Source organism: Mytilus trossulus, chromosome 12 (assembly GCF_036588685.1).
Source record: "Mytilus trossulus isolate FHL-02 chromosome 12, PNRI_Mtr1.1.1.hap1, whole genome shotgun sequence".
Lineage (NCBI taxonomy): Eukaryota > Metazoa > Mollusca > Bivalvia > Mytilida > Mytilidae > Mytilus > Mytilus trossulus.
In genome coordinates this window covers 27,486,438-27,506,609 of record NC_086384.1, presented here as the reverse complement: position 1 = coordinate 27,506,609, position 20,172 = coordinate 27,486,438, and the positions used below count along the sequence as shown (strand labels likewise).

Below are 20,172 nucleotides of genomic sequence, written 5' to 3'. Positions count from 1 at the left end.
TTTTGCTTTTATAAAATATTGCATTCTTAATTGTTCTAATAAGTCGGGGTTATTGTTGCAAATATTACATAAACATGAGATAAAGGAGTCTCTTGGTAGATTACTGCATTCATTTTCGATGCGTTGGAAAATTGTTTCATTTTCATTAGGCAACTGTTCATAATTTATGACTGAATCATCAACTAAATGTTCAGAAGAACCAATATCAAGAAAATGTTTTGCCATCATTGAAGAGTCGCTGTCCAAACTGTATATTTCACTTTCATCGGTAATGCAATAAGACTTCTGAGCTAATTGTAATGAGCAAGGTGTTAACTCGGTATACGTTCGATCTACCGTTATATCATTATGGTCCATTGTATCTTTAGTCTACAGATTTTACCCTTACGGCAATGCAAAGTCCAAAGTCCAATTTTAACATAACATTTAAACTCCTGTATGCTACTGAAAGTTTCAAACTCTAACGTGAGTTGTTTTTAGTAACGATTGTGTAATGTTAAGTTTTTTCGATATATATATTTTTTTGTATATAGTTTAAATGTTGAAATGCAAGGAAAAACTCACAAAAACTTCGAACAGTGTGTAGAAATATCCAAAAGAACGATATCCAGCACAGTATTATGAAAATAAAGTTTGTAGTAACTATAAAAACATCAAAATAGTGGGAGCACTGTCGAACACATCTATTACAATCAAGGGACGTTACTCAGTTAAATTAATTAAATCAGTTTGCTCGTTGTAAGTCTTGTTTTTGTCGCATTAATGCATTTTTTTTTCAAAAGACGTATCCTTGTCCGTCTTTAGGTAATCAAAATTGACCTTTGGTGTTGCTCTTATTCTCTTAACACCATTTCCAACTACAATTAAAATGAAAAAAAGAAAAAAAAGTAATGCTTCTTAAATTAAATAGATGCCACAATACAAGGGTCATGAACAACATAAACCTTATCATGTGTACAAAGTGCGAATCTAGAATTTCCTTCATGAATTAGGGGACTATAATAGTTTTTATAATTTTCTGGTTTCGGCGTCGATTTACAAGGTTGTTGTATTTTAAGTTATTGCTCAAATAAGAATATAATGCAGCATTTCGCTTATGAAAGACGTTGAATATTGGAAGCAGAATAAAGGAAGATATTACCGCATATTATCTTTCAAACAAATCATGTGTGTGTCCGATTCGCACTTTGTTCGCAGTGATCGTTTTATATAAAAGTTTTTTCCAAAAGAAAACTTGAAACAAAGTAACGTTTCGATAACGTTAAAACAACACAAGGGACTCAATACACAAATAAACGAAAAAGGAGCAACACGACCTTGCAGAAAGAACAAAAAACAGAAAAAAGGGGGGTATTCAGGTGTTACCGTTTGGGGTAACAATAACACAATGACAGTCTTTTGAAAATTAAAACAAAAAAAAAACCCAACTGATTGCAGTGTTATCTCTTCGTTTGTTCATATTCATCATGCATTTGAAATAAAATCGACTGTGGTGCACTCAATATGGTTCAACAAGAACCAGTCTTCATACGCAATTTTTCCCCTCATTCACCTAGTAAAAATTAAGCCTGAGAAGAAACAAGAAACCAATAGGAAAGGACTACTTTTTGAAATATAATATAAATAAAACTGGCCATTATTAGCTGCTTTGACTCCTTGTAATCCACACTGAAATAATATATCTGAATGGAATTCTGAATACACATTTGATTTTAATCCAAAGATTGATACAACACAATCACTAATAACGACATCTCTTTCTTCGTTTCTGCATTAATAATATACTTACATCACTTTATCCATTTTGAAACACAAAACGCATGTTAATGTAATCACGAAAACTATGAGAGGAAACTATGACTAGTCCTTGCGGGTTACACGCCATTATTCCGACATCCCATTAGTCCGACAGCCCATTGGTCCGACAACCCATTAGTCCGACAACCCAATAGTCCGAAAACCCATTGCTCCGAAAGACAACCCATAAGTCCGACATCCCATTAGTCCGACATCCCATTAGTCCGACATCCCATTAGTCCGACATCCCATTAGTCCGACAACCCATTGGTCCGACAACCCATTAGTCCGACAACCCAATAGTCCGAAAACCCATTGCTCCGAAAGACAACCCATAAGTCCAACACATACATATTTTAAGAAATAACTCCGTATATATTACATAAGACTAAGGTAGTTCGAATACTTGCTATATACTCAATTTAAAATCTGTATATAGAATAGAACAGAAAAGAATATTTCATTTTCCAAATAACAGGGTATATAAAGAGCATATGAATCAAGACCAACCAGTGATGGTGCGAGCTACTGATGATACCCACGCCGGTAAACATAAATTTGTTGAGTCTGAAATTGCATCACAGGATAAAGCCGACTTCAATAAACTCTGAAACCAAATTTCAGAAATCCTTATAATGTTGTTTATGAAAAAGATGCAACGAAAATATTCACGGGACGGACGGACGAACTGACGGATGGACGGACGGTCAGACAGAGGTATAATGCTTCGGTCAACTTCAAGACACCATAATAATAATATATACTAGTTATCTTTATTTCACCATAACCTCGGTCATAATCGGAGCCAAAACAAAATAGTCAAAAAAGAACTAAGGCAGCAACCATTTGATTTTCTGGGGGGGGGGGGGGGGGGGGAGGGGGGGGGTCTATGTTTTTTTTTTTGGAAAAAAAAAAAAGTTTGTTTCCAATTTTTGGTGAAAAAAATAATTGGACCCTGAGAAAAAAAAATGTTTGTTTCACCCTCAGCTGCCACTATATGTTATTCTAAAGTTGAAAGAAAAAAAATGTTTTCGGTTTGTCGCCGAAGGCGAAAAAAAAAGTTTGCCCAGAAAAAAACCCCATACCCCCCCCCCCCCCCCCCCCCCCCCCAGAAAATCAAATGGTTGCTGCCTAACACATTGATATCAAACAACAGTCAGTATCAAGACCTGTACTACATAATTCAAATGAACTAACAATAACATCATCATTTTCCCCATAATAGTGAAGTTTTCTTGTGTTAACATGGAAGATCAATGAATCATGTTTATCTTACTTTTTAAAGTTCTGACAAGTGCTAGAAATTAATATGCTGAAAGAGTTCATCCCTCAAATTATTATGAGGGGAGCATTCGATTGAAAAATGACGCTAATCCTCAATTTTATCAGCTGTACAAAACGTTTTTTTAGTACCTGGCATTTTCAATGCCTACTGTAATGGGTTCTAAATTAACATATGAACTACCTTTCTTAAAAACAATGATATCTAAATATGTTTCTCCTTGAAACAATCTTTAAATGAAAAATAAGTGTCAAGTATGCCACAAAATACACAATGAACTAAGTTTTTACATTTAGATAATTTGACAAAGACACAAGCGTGACAAGAATGTCACACATTGTCTTAGAATTTTCACTAGTTGTTATTGGCTTTTATACTGCACTCGTTCTATTTAAGCATTCAAATTGCGTTGACTGTATGTTTCTATGTCATATACAGTCACTGACCTGATATCACTTTTCCTCATGAATATTTAAATAGAAGTTGCTGAAATGTTCATGTCCGTCATATTTGTTTTTCGTAATAAGTTGTGTTGTAAATCATAAGGCCGGCACCTCCCCAACCATTTTAAATGAGGCATATTTTTCTAGATTTTAAAATAAGCTCGGGATATAAAATTAGTATCCCTACAAATATATTGAGTGTCATCTCTCAGACTATGTCTGATCTATCGCTATTGGAAGTGACTTGTAGTTGTCTCCGTATTTCGTGGATTTACTTTCTCGAACATGATACCGTATTCATAATTGGAATTGCTCATCCTTTCTGAGCACAAAATTCGTCCTATTTGTCAGGATCTGGGTATGTATTTGTTTCTGTTTTTCTCATTTTGGCTGATGCCACCTTAGTCCCTTATTTCTGCGACAAAATCAATTTAAATAAAACTCAGAAGAGTGACACAAGGGGTAGCAAGTGTTGCGTCCAAAGAGGGCGGATAGTGTAACCCAACTACGATATCTTTATTAATGTAATCAATTATGGTGAAGCTTCACTCCTCTGATACGTGAAAGGGGGAAATCGAAGATCTAGTGAACGGTATCTAGATCAAGACACACAAAACTCCAATATAATGAGACAAATATCCCACGTGGAAAGAATACTAGGAATCAAAACGAACAACCCCAAATATTCAAGAGAACAAAGTTGGTCTTTTTAAAGAAAATATACCCATATACACACAAGACATATGCATTGTCGGAATAATGGGATGTCGGTGTAATGGCCCGGGTTGTCGGAATAGTGGGCTGTCGGAATAGCGGGTTGTCGGGAGTAATGTGCTGTCTGAATAGTGTGCTGTCGGGGTAATTGGCTGCCGGAATAATGGTTGTCGGACTAATGGGGTGTCACCGTTCTTGCGCACGCAAAAATCATGAAACGCATACCCTGTGTTTTATTCATCATTTAGCAATACATTTTGTTTATTTTCAGCTGTACTCTCTTTTTATCTATTATTTTTATCTCACCTGGCCCAAAGGGTCAAGTGAGCTTTTCCCATCACTTGGCGTCCGTCGTCCGTCGTCGTCGTCCGTCGTCCGTCGTCGTCGTCCGTCGTCCGTCGTCGTCCGTCGTCGTTAATTTTTACAAAAATCTTCTCCTCTGAAACTACTGGGCCAAATTAAACCAAACTTGGCCACAATCATCATTGGGGTATCTAGTTTAAAAAATGTGTCCGGTGACCCAGCCAACCAACCAAGATGGCCGCCACGGCTAAAAATAGAACATAGGGTTACAATGCAGTTTTTGGCTTATAACTCAAAAACCGAAGCATTTAGAGCAAATCTGACAATGGGATAAATTGTTTATCAGGTTAAGATCTATCTGCCCTGAAATTTGCAAATGAATTGGACAACCCGTTGTTGGGTTGCTGCCGCGGAATTGGTAATTTTAAGGAAATTTTGCTGTTTGGGTTATTATCTTGAATATTATTATAGATAGAGATAAACTGTAAACAGCAATAATGTTCAGCAAAGTAAGATTTACAAATAAGTCAACATGACCGAAATGGTCAGTTGACCCCTTTAGAAGTTATTGCCCTTTATAGTCAATTTTTAACCATTTTTATAAACTGTAAATTTTTACTAACATTTTCTACTGAAACTACTAGGCCAAGTTCATTATAGATAGAGATAATTGTAGGAAGCAATGATGTTTAATACAAACACATCACCATCACCAAAACACAATTTTGTCATGTTACCATATGTGCCCTTTGTTGTTTAATATTCACATAGACCAATAGTCATAAATTTTTGTAAATTTTTGTAAATTTTTAGAAAATATTTTCCACTGTAATTACTGCGCCAAGTTCATCATAGATACAGATAATTGTAGCAACTAGAATGTTCAATAAAGTAAGATCTACAAACACATCACCATCACCAAAACACAATTTTGTCATGAATGTATCTGTGTTCATTGTTTGATATGAACATAGACCCAAGGTGAGCGACACAGGCTCTTGAGAGCCTCTAGTTTAGTTTAGCTACTGTTTAAAGGGGCCGACATGTAGGATATATTTTAATGTAAAAAAAGTTTATTCACAAATCATTTTTTATACTTGATGAAAATAAATTACAGAATGGACTGTTATCGGCTTATATCCATTAATTACATTTAACAGTCATATAGGGCATGAATTAAAGAAGATCTTGCAATTTAGCCCATGCGACAGAAACGCAACACGGAAATCCCGAAAAAAAATAATCATGTAAAGCCTAGATAAATGAAAACAAAGCTTCTCTTTTTTAATAAGTCCTGCCGGCGATGTTACTTATTTCATACTATCACGTTCGAACTAAATTGTGGAATTCAATACTCTATTTCTCCCTTTTTAATCTTCGTCATTATAACAGCAAAAGATACGAAAAAGGATACAATTATAAATTAATTAAAAGAAAAACCGCTTGATACTACAGGTTGCACTTTGTAAATACAGCTGTTTCTCAAAACACGCCTCTTTTGGGGACATCTTGAATATTCATAGAAAATTTATTTTGTTTACATACTGGTTCCCAGTTATACTCTCCATCATTATGTGTTCCATCTCACAGAGACATAACTTGGGAATGTTACCAGTAAATAAACATGTGCATATTGTTTACATTAAAATCTGTGGTAACCTTTCATACGAGGCATGGGTAGTTAAATTAGTGTTAGTTTAATCTCTGACAAGTTCAGGGCATATAAACGTTGAAAATATTCCGCACAGCCCTATATTTTAATCTTTGAAAAAAATTATGTTGCATGTGAACTTTCAATGCTAGGACAAGATTTTTTTTTAAAACTTCATAGTGAAAGTGGTACAGTTTTAGCCGTAAAAGGAGTTCCTATGGAAAATTGCATCGTCAATATTTACAGAAATGCAACCTACAGCGGCAAATAATCAATACTGGCTAACAATGTATCAAACATAATCAAGATAAAATTGAGAATGGGAATGGGGAATGTGTCAAAGAGACAACAACCCGGTCATAGAAAAAACAACAGCAGAATCTCATCAACAGGTCTTCAATGTAGCGAGAAATTCCCGCACCCGTCCTTCGGCTGACCCCGAAACAAATATATACTAGTTCAGTGATAATGAACGCCATACTAATTTCCAATTTGTACGCAAGAAACTAAAATTGAAATAATACAAGACTAACAAAGGCCAGAGGCTCCTGACTTGGGACAGGCACAAAAATGCGGCGGGGTTAAACATGTTGATGAGATCTCAACCCTCCCCTATACCTGTAGCCAATGTAGACAAAAGTAAACGCATAACAATACGCAGAAGTCCGAGTCTGATGTCAGAAGATGTAACCAAATAAAATAAACAAAATGACAATTATACATAAATAACAACAGATTACTAGCAGTTAACTGATATGCCAGCTCCAGACGTCAATTATATATATAAACTGATTGAAAGATTTTGATTTCATCATAAGAATATCAGGCACAATCCTTCCCGTTAGGGGTTTAGTATCATACCATCATAACATATATGAGAAGAACATAACCCGTGTCATGCCAACAACTGGTTTTTAAATAAATGTGTTTAGTTCCGATGCAAACGACCCTATAAGTGAATCAATATTAACGCCAAAATATGCAATCTTTAATGACCTGACAACAGTATAATAGATAAACCAGATGATAGTGGTTAAAGTAAACTGTATGTTGGCATCAACCTCTGAGAAATTTAATTGAAATATAGATCATCATGAGGTCCTCGTGATGTTTTATATTTCAATCTATGCAAATATTCTTCCTAAAATCATCTTTGCTAGCCAAGGGTAGAGGAGAGGAGTGGGGTGTAACCCTTGGCTGTCCTAAAATATGTCAAACGGGAAATCATTTTATACCACAGAAAGATACACTGACGAGTGTTGTTCTCTGGTCCATACCTATGTTATATCGACAGGATTTAAAACAAAAAGAAAATTATCATATGCCCAAAGCTTACTTGTGAACAATTCCGTTACAGAAAAAAGGAAACTTATGCACTTATATACTATGATATATTAACTAGAAAACGTTAGCTCTGAAAATTTTATCATTAGAACTAATTTCAGTTGACACATAGAGAGAATGCTTGTAATTCAAATCCCTGTATTATTGTGTTTTAGTTTGTCAAATACACATTGCACATATTTCAAAAAATATTCCAGGATACTGTGTGTTTGCTTGAAGAACTCTCGAAAGAGCTGAAGCAGCATGGATTTATTCTTTTACCAGAAGACATTAGATGGACGATGGATTTGATGGAAGATTTTACATTTAACCATCGAATAAAGATTGCATCAGACATATTCAATTGTGTAAGTCGAAAGTAATTATATTGGAAGAGGTTAACATTTATGCTGTACATAGATTTAATTTAGAAATTTTTATGCGATTTCGACTTAAAAAGATTTATCTGTTACGAAAAGACGCTAGCTTCATCCTTTTACATCGCGTTCCGTTGTCATCTCATTCAAAGTTTGGTGCTTATGTTGATCGCATGTGGAGAATTGTGTACGATCAAAATGCTTTTAGTTTATCATCACTGGCGTTTGAATAAAAATAGATGGAACACCACTTAAAAACGAAGTTATAGAGTGTTTTTTGTTTAAATCCCTCCAAAAATTCGCAATATATATTTTAGGTATAAATGACCTTTGTTGTCGGACAATTCACTACGGTGGATTTACTTTTATTTTCGGGATACGAATAAATTCGTGGATTTCGTAGATACCTTTTAACCACGAATTTAAATGTTCAACGAATTGCAAATTTTCTACAAGATTGTAAACAAATCCACGAATAAAATATCAACGATAAGAGAATAAACAAATGATTTATATTTCAATTCAATACAGACTGAGGCGTTGGATATACCTCTCAGCTCGGAGACTAATCGAACACACGAAAAGACATCGGTCCAGTTGTTAGATAACCCTTCAACGATTCAATGCTTTTATCGTTTGTAAGCAAGACAAGCAAAACGTCTACATAAAACAAATAAATGATTAGTCTATGGAAGAAGCGAATCGATAAAAACTTTTCTTATATCAACGAGCGAAATTGTCTTATATCAACAAGTTGCATTGTGGGAAATTTCAGACGAATGTTAGCATTTGTACGAAGAAAGGCAGATTTCTCGGTATAAAGTAATGGCTCTTTTCTTAAAACAGGGTGACATTTAACCCGACATACGTCTGCTGTATAATTTCCATGAATTATTTTATGTTATAACAATTCAGGTGTATTTAAACGAGAAAATTGAATTGTTGAATAAATGAAACATAAATCATATGTAGACGTACACATTCAATAAATATCATGTAGCAAATTCAGTGGAATGTAATTGAGATGAATTCAATTGTTTGCTAAGCCAAAATCACCTATAAAGTCAAAGATACTGCTACATTTTATTATATTAATGCGATGTTTGTCTTATAGCATAGCGATGTTTTTCTAATATAAAAAAAATTATGAATGCGATACTTTTCTAATAAAGCTGCATTAGTTTTCTAATATAAAATGAATACGATGACACGTCACAATGCATGTCAAGAAAACCGCAAACATAATTTACAAACTTTGTTCACGACCGGCTTAATAATTGAGGATCAATATCACTAAAATATTGTATCTGTAACAAAGTTAACGCTGACATGAACTTATCATTTCGAAAATGTTTCTTGACCCTATTGATAGTTGAAAGTGTTAACAACTTGTTCAGTCTATTGTTTTCGATCACATGGTTTAACCGATTAATTCTATTTGAAGTGATGATGCAATGGCGGAATTGAAATGCGGTTGTAAATAGTCTACCTACTTATTACATTCTAATATAGGTCCAGTGGATCCAGGGAAAGAGGGGAACCGATTAATGCATTTGAATCGGGACATATGGTTGGACCCCCTTTTTTTATTCTGGGTTTGGAACCCCCCTTTTGAAAACGGCTGGATCCGCCATTGAGGTCACACTGTTATAGCCTATCCACATGGGTAATATCGAAAAAGACAAAAAAATAAAATTACTTAAAAGAAAAAGAACATTCATTCAAACAATCCAATCCGATACAGCTCCAAATAACAAGGAATATTCAAATGGTAAAATACATATTCCAAACAAATTGAAATCTGCAAATGCTGATGTCACGAACTTTGAAGATTCCAACTGAGTAGCCTCAGACTATAAATTGAGCAACACCAGATATAACGAAAATCAAAAATATGTCAAACAGAAAATGTGTTTATTATTAACATAGAAAAAAATTGACAAGGAAAACAGTTCTTTTTGGACTTTTTCCGTTGGTAAATTGACATCTCTATGAACATAATCAGCTCGCCGCATGCCCGCTCTTTTACATCGCGATGACCGTGAGAGCATTCCGATGTATTGTAGCCACAGAGATTTGACTTTCGTTTTTGACTAGTAACCGATCATATAAATACGCGAACATTTCTAAGTGCAAAATAACTATCCGTGTCTTTTCTATAATTATAAATTTAGATCGTTCAGTGGTGTTTATTTGGTAATTTTATTGACGTAATCGTTCTTGTACCATCATAACTGTCGTTACCGTTAAAGCTTTAGAAGTGTGCTAGTTCATACTGCACTTTACAAAAGAATCAGCACCCAAATGACGTTTTCGGAGGACTGGAAAGCAGTTATTTATAAGGGGAAATTTTAAAGATTTATAGATATAAAAAGATGATGCATGAGCTCGAATGAGACAACTTTACATCAAAGTAATAATTTGTTTCAAGTAAACCATTATAGATCAACGTATGGCCTTACACACGGAGCCTTGGCTCACAGCGAACACCACGCTATATAGGAACAAAAAAATACTAGTGTTAAACCATTCAAACAGGAAAACCAACGGTCTAATTTGTATAAAAAAGGGAGATTCAAAAGTACAGGTTAGATTTTGTCGAATCAATCTGAACGAGGACAGTATGACTCATCTTTGTCACAAGTTAGTTTCATTGTTATCAATAAAGAAAGTCTTCTATGCGTGCGTTTCAAGCATATCAGGTATATATTATTTTGGTGCCTTCATTATAAAATTTGCTTAATGTTATACATGTGAACAATAATTTTGATACTTAGCTATTTGATTACGACATTGTTTATTAAACCCCATCGGTACTGGCATTTTCAAATTTTGAAAATGGTAGATTGAACCTGGTTTTATAGCGCAAAACCTCTCACGTGTATAACAGTCTCATCAAATTCTGCCATATTTACAACAATGCGTGAACAACACAGACATAAAAGGTAAATTTGTCAAAATAATGGGACAGCAGTCAAATATTAATAGTAATAAGTACTAATATTGATATAACAAAAACACCGCTATGATATTTTAAAAGTATCGCATTGATATTAGAAATAATAGCATTTGTATATTTATATATATATAAGAAAACACAGCACTTCAAATTTTACACAGACATAAACGTTTGCTTCTAACTAACTTCTGAATGTATGTTTAGACTCAATTGTTGTTTATATTTGAACAATGAGTTTTAAATTTAGTATTTTCTTAAATTTTCGTTGCCGAAAACAATATTTTCCGCATGGAATGTCTGCATATTTACAATTGATATTTGACAATATCGCTATGTGATATAAGAAAAGTTTTTCGATTCGATTCTTCCATAGACTGAGGATGCACGAACCAAAACTGTTGGAAGGCATCACCCTATAATTAGGACAGAGTATATGCGCGCTATCGATCAGCAGTTTTTTCTTTATTCATATATATCACTTCAACCAATCACAATACTGATGTATTTTAACTTTATAACGTATTAGTACTAGTATTAATTTTAGTTGCATTTATGCTGTACATTGGTAAACAACATATATCAATGTTGATATATATTTTGATTTGTTCATATTAAGTCATTCTTTTTTTTACTCTAGCAATTTTAAAATTGGATGTAAAAAATTCTATGTATAAAATTTGCAATTGTCTTCATTGAGAACGTTTTTGTTTTATCGTTGTTTAGGAAGGGCATAAGAGTTGTAGTTACAGGGGAGGTAATGACGTTGATAACGTAAAATGTTATTTTCGCGACGTCAAACTATGTCATATCGGGAAAAGATGCATATTTTGACTGAATTTTATCATTCAAACTGATTTAATTTGAAAACGAGTTCAATTAGTTTAAAAAATAGACCCCCATTTTTCAAAACAGCAATTTGTTTCATTTTGCAGGGAGATTATGTGACCCAAATTTGATGAAACTGTAAATAGAGGATTTTTTTAAATTTTGATAAACATGCAGCAAAAAATTACGTATTTTCCTCAATTCATGAACATTTGATAAATATGAGTTATTTCTGATTAAAAAAATGCATAATTTTTATGATACTTATAAAATACAGAAATTACCGATTATTTAACAATAAAAAAATTGTGTTTATCTTTTATAACAAAAAAGTTATGTCTTTCTTTCGAAACTTTCTTTCGAAAAAGAAATTACGGCCACAAATCTGAATTTTGAACAAATATACAAAATTTCGACCTCATTTTACTAAAAAAGTAGCACATGAAGGTATATTTTTTATTACATATTTGATTTTATCAGGTAAAAAATAGCCTATATGCAAATTTTCACGAACTTGTAAATACAGGATCAAAACTGTATCATGTGCCCTTAAGTCAAGTCAAGTTCAAGTTTATTCCGAAAAACCTTTGTGCCAAATTGTGGATACAATGGTATAACAAAAAACAATAACAACAAAGTAACCCTCTGTTAAAGCGATGGTGAAAAAAAAAGGTTTTCATAGAAACATTTATACATGTACCGGATTGTCTTTAAAAATTATTAATAGCAAAGCAATAATTTAACGAAGTAATGTTCCCTTCTCTCTTTCAAGTAGAATATCTTGGTTTCATGTTTAAAACACTGTTAATTGTTAGATACTTCTTCTAGAATCGTCAGCGTTCTTTACTGTTTGGAAGTCAAATCTTGTTTGAACACGTGGAAATCTTTAAAGCTGCGATAATTGAGGTTCATTCGTTGATCTTTCATATTGTTGTGTTATATTTCTCCGCTGTATAAAACTCAAAACCTAATGTACATTTTCGTTTCCATCTCCTTCAGTGTTTGGTTTGTACAAATCACCATCAATGTACAATTTGTCTCTTACCATACGAACTTTTCTAGTTTCTTTTCTTGCCTGTTTTGCAACTGGGTATAAAGATTTTCGTTGTTGTTCGATTTCTTTTGGAAACTGTTCTTTAACTCCGAATTGTGTCTCTTTTAATTTGTATTTATCCGTTTTCTAGCACAATTTCTTTGTCCTTAATTGATACAAATTTTGCTAATATCGGACGATTTCTTCTGTGACCTGTTTTTCCGAATCAATGGACGCATACGAAGTTTACTCTTTTTGTCAATTTTCAACTTTTGTTTGATAAAATAATTAAGTTTATCGTCAGTGTTTTCTTCTGGGTGAAATTGGATGCCAGTGAAGATGAGGTTGGTTTTCATTGAGCGCCACTTGAGCTCTATCGCATCATCTTCCATATTGCGCAATTTAGAATCTATTTTTTCACTATGACCTTTATGTTGTACTACTACAGTTACCAAGCTTGTTATGTTTAAAATGTTCTTTTTGCATCGATCTACTATTTTGTGCATCACATGATCAATATTTTCAATGCTCCCCTCAATTTCATTGCTTCTATTCAGTGCACATTCGAGATGCTTTTCAACATAGTTAACTTTTTCGGTGAGCAAATTCACCGTGGATTGCAGTTATCTTTTCCATTTGCTGTTCAAATTTGACAAATCGATGCTGAAGATCTTGCACAACTTGTAATAAACTATCAAGAACCGTAGCAGTTTTGGTGTCAAAACAGTATTCAGGCATATTTTTTCAAATTCAACTAAACAGCAAGTATATATATATATTTAAATCTATATTGAGGTACCGTTTGTAAGGCGCCATATTGAAAACAATCTTTAGAACAATTTAGACGTTTGAACGTTAGCGTCGTCGAATTGAAAATCTCGCTTGGTATAGAATTTTCAAATTCTTCACGTTTACCTTAATTTTTTGGATAAATTTGAAATGCCTTTACACGAACAATCATAATATTAAATACTTCTCAACTAATTCATTCAGAATCACTACCAAATCCAACGTAAATTTCTAATTTTTCGGGAGCTCAAATTTCGTGGCCTTCGTTCCTTAGCAGTACATCCGGGTTTTCAAAAAGGATGGGCAAAATATACCAAAGAAACATTCGAACTGCATAATAATCATTTAAGTCATTCTTTTTTTACTCTAGCAATTTCAAAATTGGATGTAAAGAGTTCTATGTATAAAATTTGCAATTATCTTCATTGAGAACGTTTTTGCTCTATAGTGTTAAGGATGGGCGAAACATACATTGTACCAGAGGGACATTCGAACTGCATAATACAATTGAGAATAGAAATGTGGAATGTATCAAAGAGATGTAACAACCTGACCATAGAACAGACAACAGCAGAAGGTCACCAAAAGGTCTTCAATGAAGCGAAAAATTCCCGCACCCGAAGGCGTCCTTTGGCGGGCCCCTAAACAAACATATATATTAGTGGTAATTGACGTCATACTAAACTTAAATTATACACAAGAAACTAAAATTATACAAGACTAACAAATGCCAGAGGCTCCTGACTTAAGACCGGCGCAAAAATGCGGCGAAGTTAAACATGTTTATGAGACCTCAACCCCCCTCCCAATACCTCTAGCAAATGTGAAAAAAGACGAATAAGAATATGCACATTAAAATTAAGTTGAAGAGAAGTCCGACTCTGTGACTGTTTATTTAACGCATCATGTAAATATAACGGAATTTGATGAGACTGTTATTACCAGGTTTAATCCACCATTTTCTACATTTGAAAATGCCTGTACCAAGTCAGGAATATGACAGTTCTTGTCTATTCGTTTTTGATGCGTTTTGTTATTTGATTTGCCATGTGATTATGGACTTTCCGTATTGATTTCCCTCTGAGTTCAGTATTTTTGTGATTTTACTTTTTTCTGATGTCAGAAGATGTAACAAAAGGAAATAAACAAAATGACAATAATACACAAATAACACCAGACTACTAGAAGTTGTTGTTCTTTTTTTGTACATAAAAAGGCCGCTAGTTATTCGTATGCATTGTTTTATATTTGTCGTTTCGAGGATTTTTAAGCTCACTATACGGTTTAGCTCTGCTAGTTGATGAAGGCTGTACAAAGACCTGTAGTTGTTAATTAATGTGTAAGTTGGTCTCTTGTGGGGATTTGTCTCTTTGACAATCATATCATTTTTTTTTTATATTAACAACCGCAGGACTAATCAAATCATTTTAGAGTATGTGTGATAATATGTTTTGTTTATTACAGGTTAACGAGATAGTAACATTGCTGATAAGTGAATGGAATGCGTTAGAAAGATAATCATATTCAAAAAGGCAACACCATGACTGAACGGCAAAGAAGTTTCATTTCTAATATGTAGCTTAATGTCTACATATTATTTTACTAATTGTGAAAGTTAATAGATTAATACATGTAACTACTTTCGAACTTATCCAATGTGGTGTAAGTTTTCAACTCTACGTCATTTACCGTCCACCACCATCCAAGATTAACATTATTAAAACGTCAAATTTTTTCGCGGAATGGTCGGCATTTCTTGATCAAATTATAGTCAGGAACGATGATATTGTGATAACAGGTGTTTTGAACTTCCATCTGGACAATCCGAGTAATTCTGAGGCTAGAACATTTCTAGAAATATTGATAGAGCATGAACTAGTACAACACGTTCGTTGTGTGACACATATTTGTGGGCATATTCTTGATGTGGTAATTACTAGAGAGGATAGTCCGATTTTGCTCGAAACGCCGTCAGTTCAAAATCCAAATCTTTGTGATAATAAGGGAAATCCATCTGGCGACCACTTTGCGCTCCTGACCAAAATAAATGTGACCAAACCTCCCAAACAACGAAAAACAATTACATACCACAAGTACCGTGACATCGATATGTCTGATTTAAAGGACGACTTACGAAACATTTCAAATCCCGAGACCAACCAAGCGTTCTGAAAAACTCGTGGAAAGCTACAATTCTCAAATTAAGTCAATGATCGACAAACATGCTCCAATTAAATCAAAGATAATAAGAAACTATTATTCGAACAAAATTGCAGAGATTAGTAACGATCAGAAACAGTTTCATAAAATAATTGGAGATTTAATGGGGAACAAGCGTGAAGTGGTTCTCCTCTTGTCTCATGATGAAAAGGATTTAGCAATAGGTTTTGTGTTTTTTTTTCTCTTGGAAACATTGATACCATTCAAAATGGATTATGTGAATCGATCGGCGAAATGTCGGGAAGTCGAAATTATCTATCAGCTGATCAAAAATTCAAGGGCGTGCATTTACATGTCCTACCTCCTGCAACACTCGAAGAAGTCAAGAAAATTATTCTGAAAGAGCCATCAAAACCTTGTGAACTGGACCCTTTGCCAACACACCTTCTTAAATAGTGCATAGACACTTTAGCGCCTGTTATTACAAACATAGTGAACATTTCGTTGGCTAAATCGATAGAACAGGCAGTTGAGCGGCTATCAATTTAGAAAGCAAACCTAGACAAAAAAGTTCTAAAAAATTACCGCCCAGTGTGAAACTGGCCATTTGTATCCAAAGTTGTCGAAAGAGTTGTTGACACGAGATTTTGATCTCATATAATGTTGAATTCTTTACATGACGATATGCAGTCAGCATATCGCACCGGACATTCAACTGGAACAGCATTGATCCGTGTTTATCATGACATTACAAACGCACTCGACAACAACTCTTGTGTAATATTGCTGATGTTGGATCTTTCAGCAGCGTTCGACGTGATCGATCACGACATTCTATTCGAACGTCTACAGAACATTACAAACGCATTAAGTCAATGATCTTCTGATGCTAGAACTTTTGGTATATCTGGAACAGCCTTGTCATGGCTTCGTTCATATTTGACTAATAGGTTGCAATATGTCTCCATTGGATCTGTTCACTCCGACAATATGCTCCTGAAATATGGCGTCCCACAGGGTTCCGTGCTTGGACCGAGACTTCACTCCATGTTTTCGTACCCAGTTAGTGAAATATGTAAGAAGCATAGCATGGCATACCACTGTTATGCGGATGATACGCAAATTTACCAAGTCACCAAACTGTAAGATTATTGGGATGAAATTACCTAGCGCCAAGAAGCCTGTTTGGAAGATATCAAAACTTGGATGTGTACAAATATGTTGAGGCTAAATCAGGACAAGACCGAATTGATTGTTTTTGCTCCAAATCACAAAGTCAAAGGTCTTAGTAAGTTACTACTGAATTTTGATGGAATTATACTAAGTGAATCTACCTGTGTTCGAAATCTTTTAGTTTTTCACAGTATGCAGCAACAGACAAATGCAATTACCAAATCCTGTTTCCATCAGATTCGTAACATAGGACAGATTCGATCATATATAACGGAGGACGCTTGCAAAACTTGTAAACTCTCTTGTTACGTCGCGACTTGATTACGGTAATGCTTTGATGTATGGTGTGAATGCCTCGAGTCTATCCAAAATTCAACGTTTGCAGAATACAGCTGGCAGACTAGTGACATGCAAAAAGAAGTTTAAAACATATAACTCCAGCACTTATGACCCTTTGGCTATCTTTTAGGCTATCTTTTAAATTCCGATGTCATTTCAAACTGTTGCTTTACGCATTCAAATCCATGCATGGACTTGCACCTTCGTATCTAAGATAACTAAAACATTTTTACAAACCAGCACGATCGTTGCGATCTGAAAATGCTTCTTTAATTGAGATGCCACAAAACGCACGAACCAAAATGTATGGTGAACGGAGGTTCGATGTTGCGGCCGGGACTCTGTGGAATAGCCTTCAAACAAAACTTCGAAATGAACAATCGCTAGAACTATTTCATAAAGGGCTAAAGACGCATCTATTCAAAGTTGCATTTGTTGATCGCTAATATTTAAGACCTAGAACTGTGATTGGTTGTATTGACTAATGTTGATTTTTAATATTTTGTAAATTTTAGTCTGATTTTATGTGTTTCTATATATTTTCATACAACATTTTTATTTTAAATTTTTTTAGAAGCTGGAGTATTTTAGTAACTTATTTTTAAATACAGAATTCAGCAATTTTAGAAATATTTAGTTAATATAACAAATATATTAAGAAAATATATTATCAAGTTTTCAAATTTTTACTTATTCATTACTAATTCTATTAAGTCACTTTTAACCAAGTTGCTGGAGTCTTAACTTTTTATAGTTGATTTGATGTTGTATACATATTTTGTTATATTTTTAACTTTGAAATTTCGTGTATGTACGAACTTGTGTACTTTTGCTTTAACATGTAAAGCGGTTAGAGTAATTGTAGTTTTATATAATGCGCTATAAAAAAAAACTTTTTCAAAGAAATAAATCCTCAAATTAATACGGACGCCGTCACAACAATTAGTGATTTGCAATTAACATTACTGCAATCCCATCCTGTTCTTTAATACTGATGACATCGCACGAGACTTATCAACAATCTTGACGGCTGTTACATGCATTTGTGGAGTAGAACCTGCTTACACTTCCGATGCATCTGCGATCCCCGATAGCTTTGTGTTAAGTTTTTTGCGTTGCTCTTGTTTTTGTTTTTGGTGTAATACTTTGTGATCTTGAATATATCGATGATATTGTTGTTTTAACTGGTCACACTCTTGTCTAACCTTTGTCCTAAATGTCAAAACTTCTCATTCATATTACCATAGCTTTGTTTTGTTCAGTGTCTTATTTTACACAGTGGTACGATAAACACCACCAGGATCGCCATAGTACATGAAGCTGATCAAGATACTGCATTCAGTCTGTGTCGAGAAGTTTGTTAAAACTATAAATAAAAGTACCATCGTATAAAGATTTTCATTCAAACAATATATCCTTATATTTATTATCTAACCCATATAATATGTATGTAGTACATAGTATTTGGCCTGAATTTAAAATTTTCCGTTTTAGTTAAAATGTTTGAGTTAAATGGCATGTGATAGTATATAATCAACCGGATCAACAGGTAACAAAGTCAAGGATCCATAACACCGACCTATTAGTTCTTTTCTCTGTTTTGTCTTTAAAAAAAATAATGGGTTTTTTTCAATTTATTTTGTACTTTTATATAATTTACGGTAACTGTGGTTTATACGTGTTGCCGGACGAAAGATATATATGTATCCTCTAGATGCCTTTTTGTGCGTGTGTGGATTGTTTGCTTTGTTAATTGCTTTGACGTGTAACACAAAACATTTGATAAGTACTGTGATCTATGCAGGAATTAAAACGTACTTTAGAGTTGGTTGACCGTTATGAAATAACCGTTTCACAAATGATATCGGATATGTTCCTTACGTCGTAACTACAATCCCCTTCCCTTTCATGAATGTGACCTACCGAATTAGACTATTTACCGGATTTGTAATCACACAAGCAACACGACGGGTATCACATTTGGAGCAGGATCTGCTTACCCTTCCGGTGCGCCCAAGATCACTCCCAGTTTTTGGTGGGGTTTGTGGGGTTTATTCGTTAGTTTTCTATGTTGTGTCATTTGTACTATAGTTTTTCTGTTTGTCTTTTCATTTTTAGCCATGGCGTTGTCAGTTTGTTTTAGATTTATGAGTTTGACTGTCCCTTTGGTATCTTTCGTCCCTCTTTTAGAATGAAGGATGCAAATCCGGGCTTTAAACAAAAATGGTCATTAAATAGCCACGCAATTAAAAGAATTAGAAAAATTTAAGTGTTGGAATAACATTTACCAGGCTACTTACATACAGTACTGGTGGAATTACTGCAAACACCATCAATGTCCTCAGCCGAGGCCATCCGTTATCATGTGTTTCGACCCCTAGCTCGGTACACTCTCAGGATGAGGTCCACAGTGGTGATCAGTAACTGCGCATTGGTGGTGGGTTTCCAGCTACTACTGTCTCTCTTCATCCATATCCAGCAAGATGTTTTCTCTGCTGCTTGGCCCAGTTTGTTTCTTGATTGCTGCTCTTCTATTCTGGCCAGTCACTCCAACTGCAGAAAACATTCTCCACACTGACTCTGCAGCCAACCTCAACAGGAAAGTTCCATGTCTGCCATCCTCTATCTCTGCACTCTGCCAGCAGTCCATCATATTTTGCCCTCTTTCTTTCATTTGAACTGTCAACTCTACGATTACTACCTTTTTACTGCTTGTAGACCATGTCTGGTCTTAGGTTAGTTGGTACAATATCAGGAAATTGCATCTTCTTTCCTAGATCTACTTCTAACTGCCAATGCTTCGCCTGATTTAGCATTCCTGATATGTTCTTTTTACTTTTTTGGCATACTTAACCCTCCTTCACAAACTGGATATTGATAGGTTTGTCTCTAATGTGTTTTGCATCTTCCCTCTGTTCCTCTATGACTTCAGCGAGTTCCTGGAGTACTTGGTTGTGTCGCCATGTATATCTCCCCTATGTAAGAGCGATATTGCACCCTGAAA

The 20,172-nt window shown here is 34.5% G+C and overlaps 1 protein-coding gene across 2 annotated transcripts in view; it reads left to right on the top strand.

Moving 5' to 3' along the window:
• Positions 1-18,119, top strand: part of LOC134693704 (kyphoscoliosis peptidase-like) — a 54,585-nt gene extending 36,466 nt beyond the window's left edge. For both annotated transcript variants that reach the window (XM_063554597.1, XM_063554596.1), the window contains 2 exons: positions 7,732-7,881; positions 14,961-18,119. In XM_063554597.1, the coding sequence (XP_063410667.1) occupies positions 7,732-7,881; positions 14,961-15,014 (204 nt within the window). In that variant the 3' untranslated portion in view covers positions 15,015-18,119. The remainder of the gene's footprint in view (positions 1-7,731; positions 7,882-14,960) is intronic.
• Positions 18,120-20,172: the final 2,053 nt, after the last annotated feature.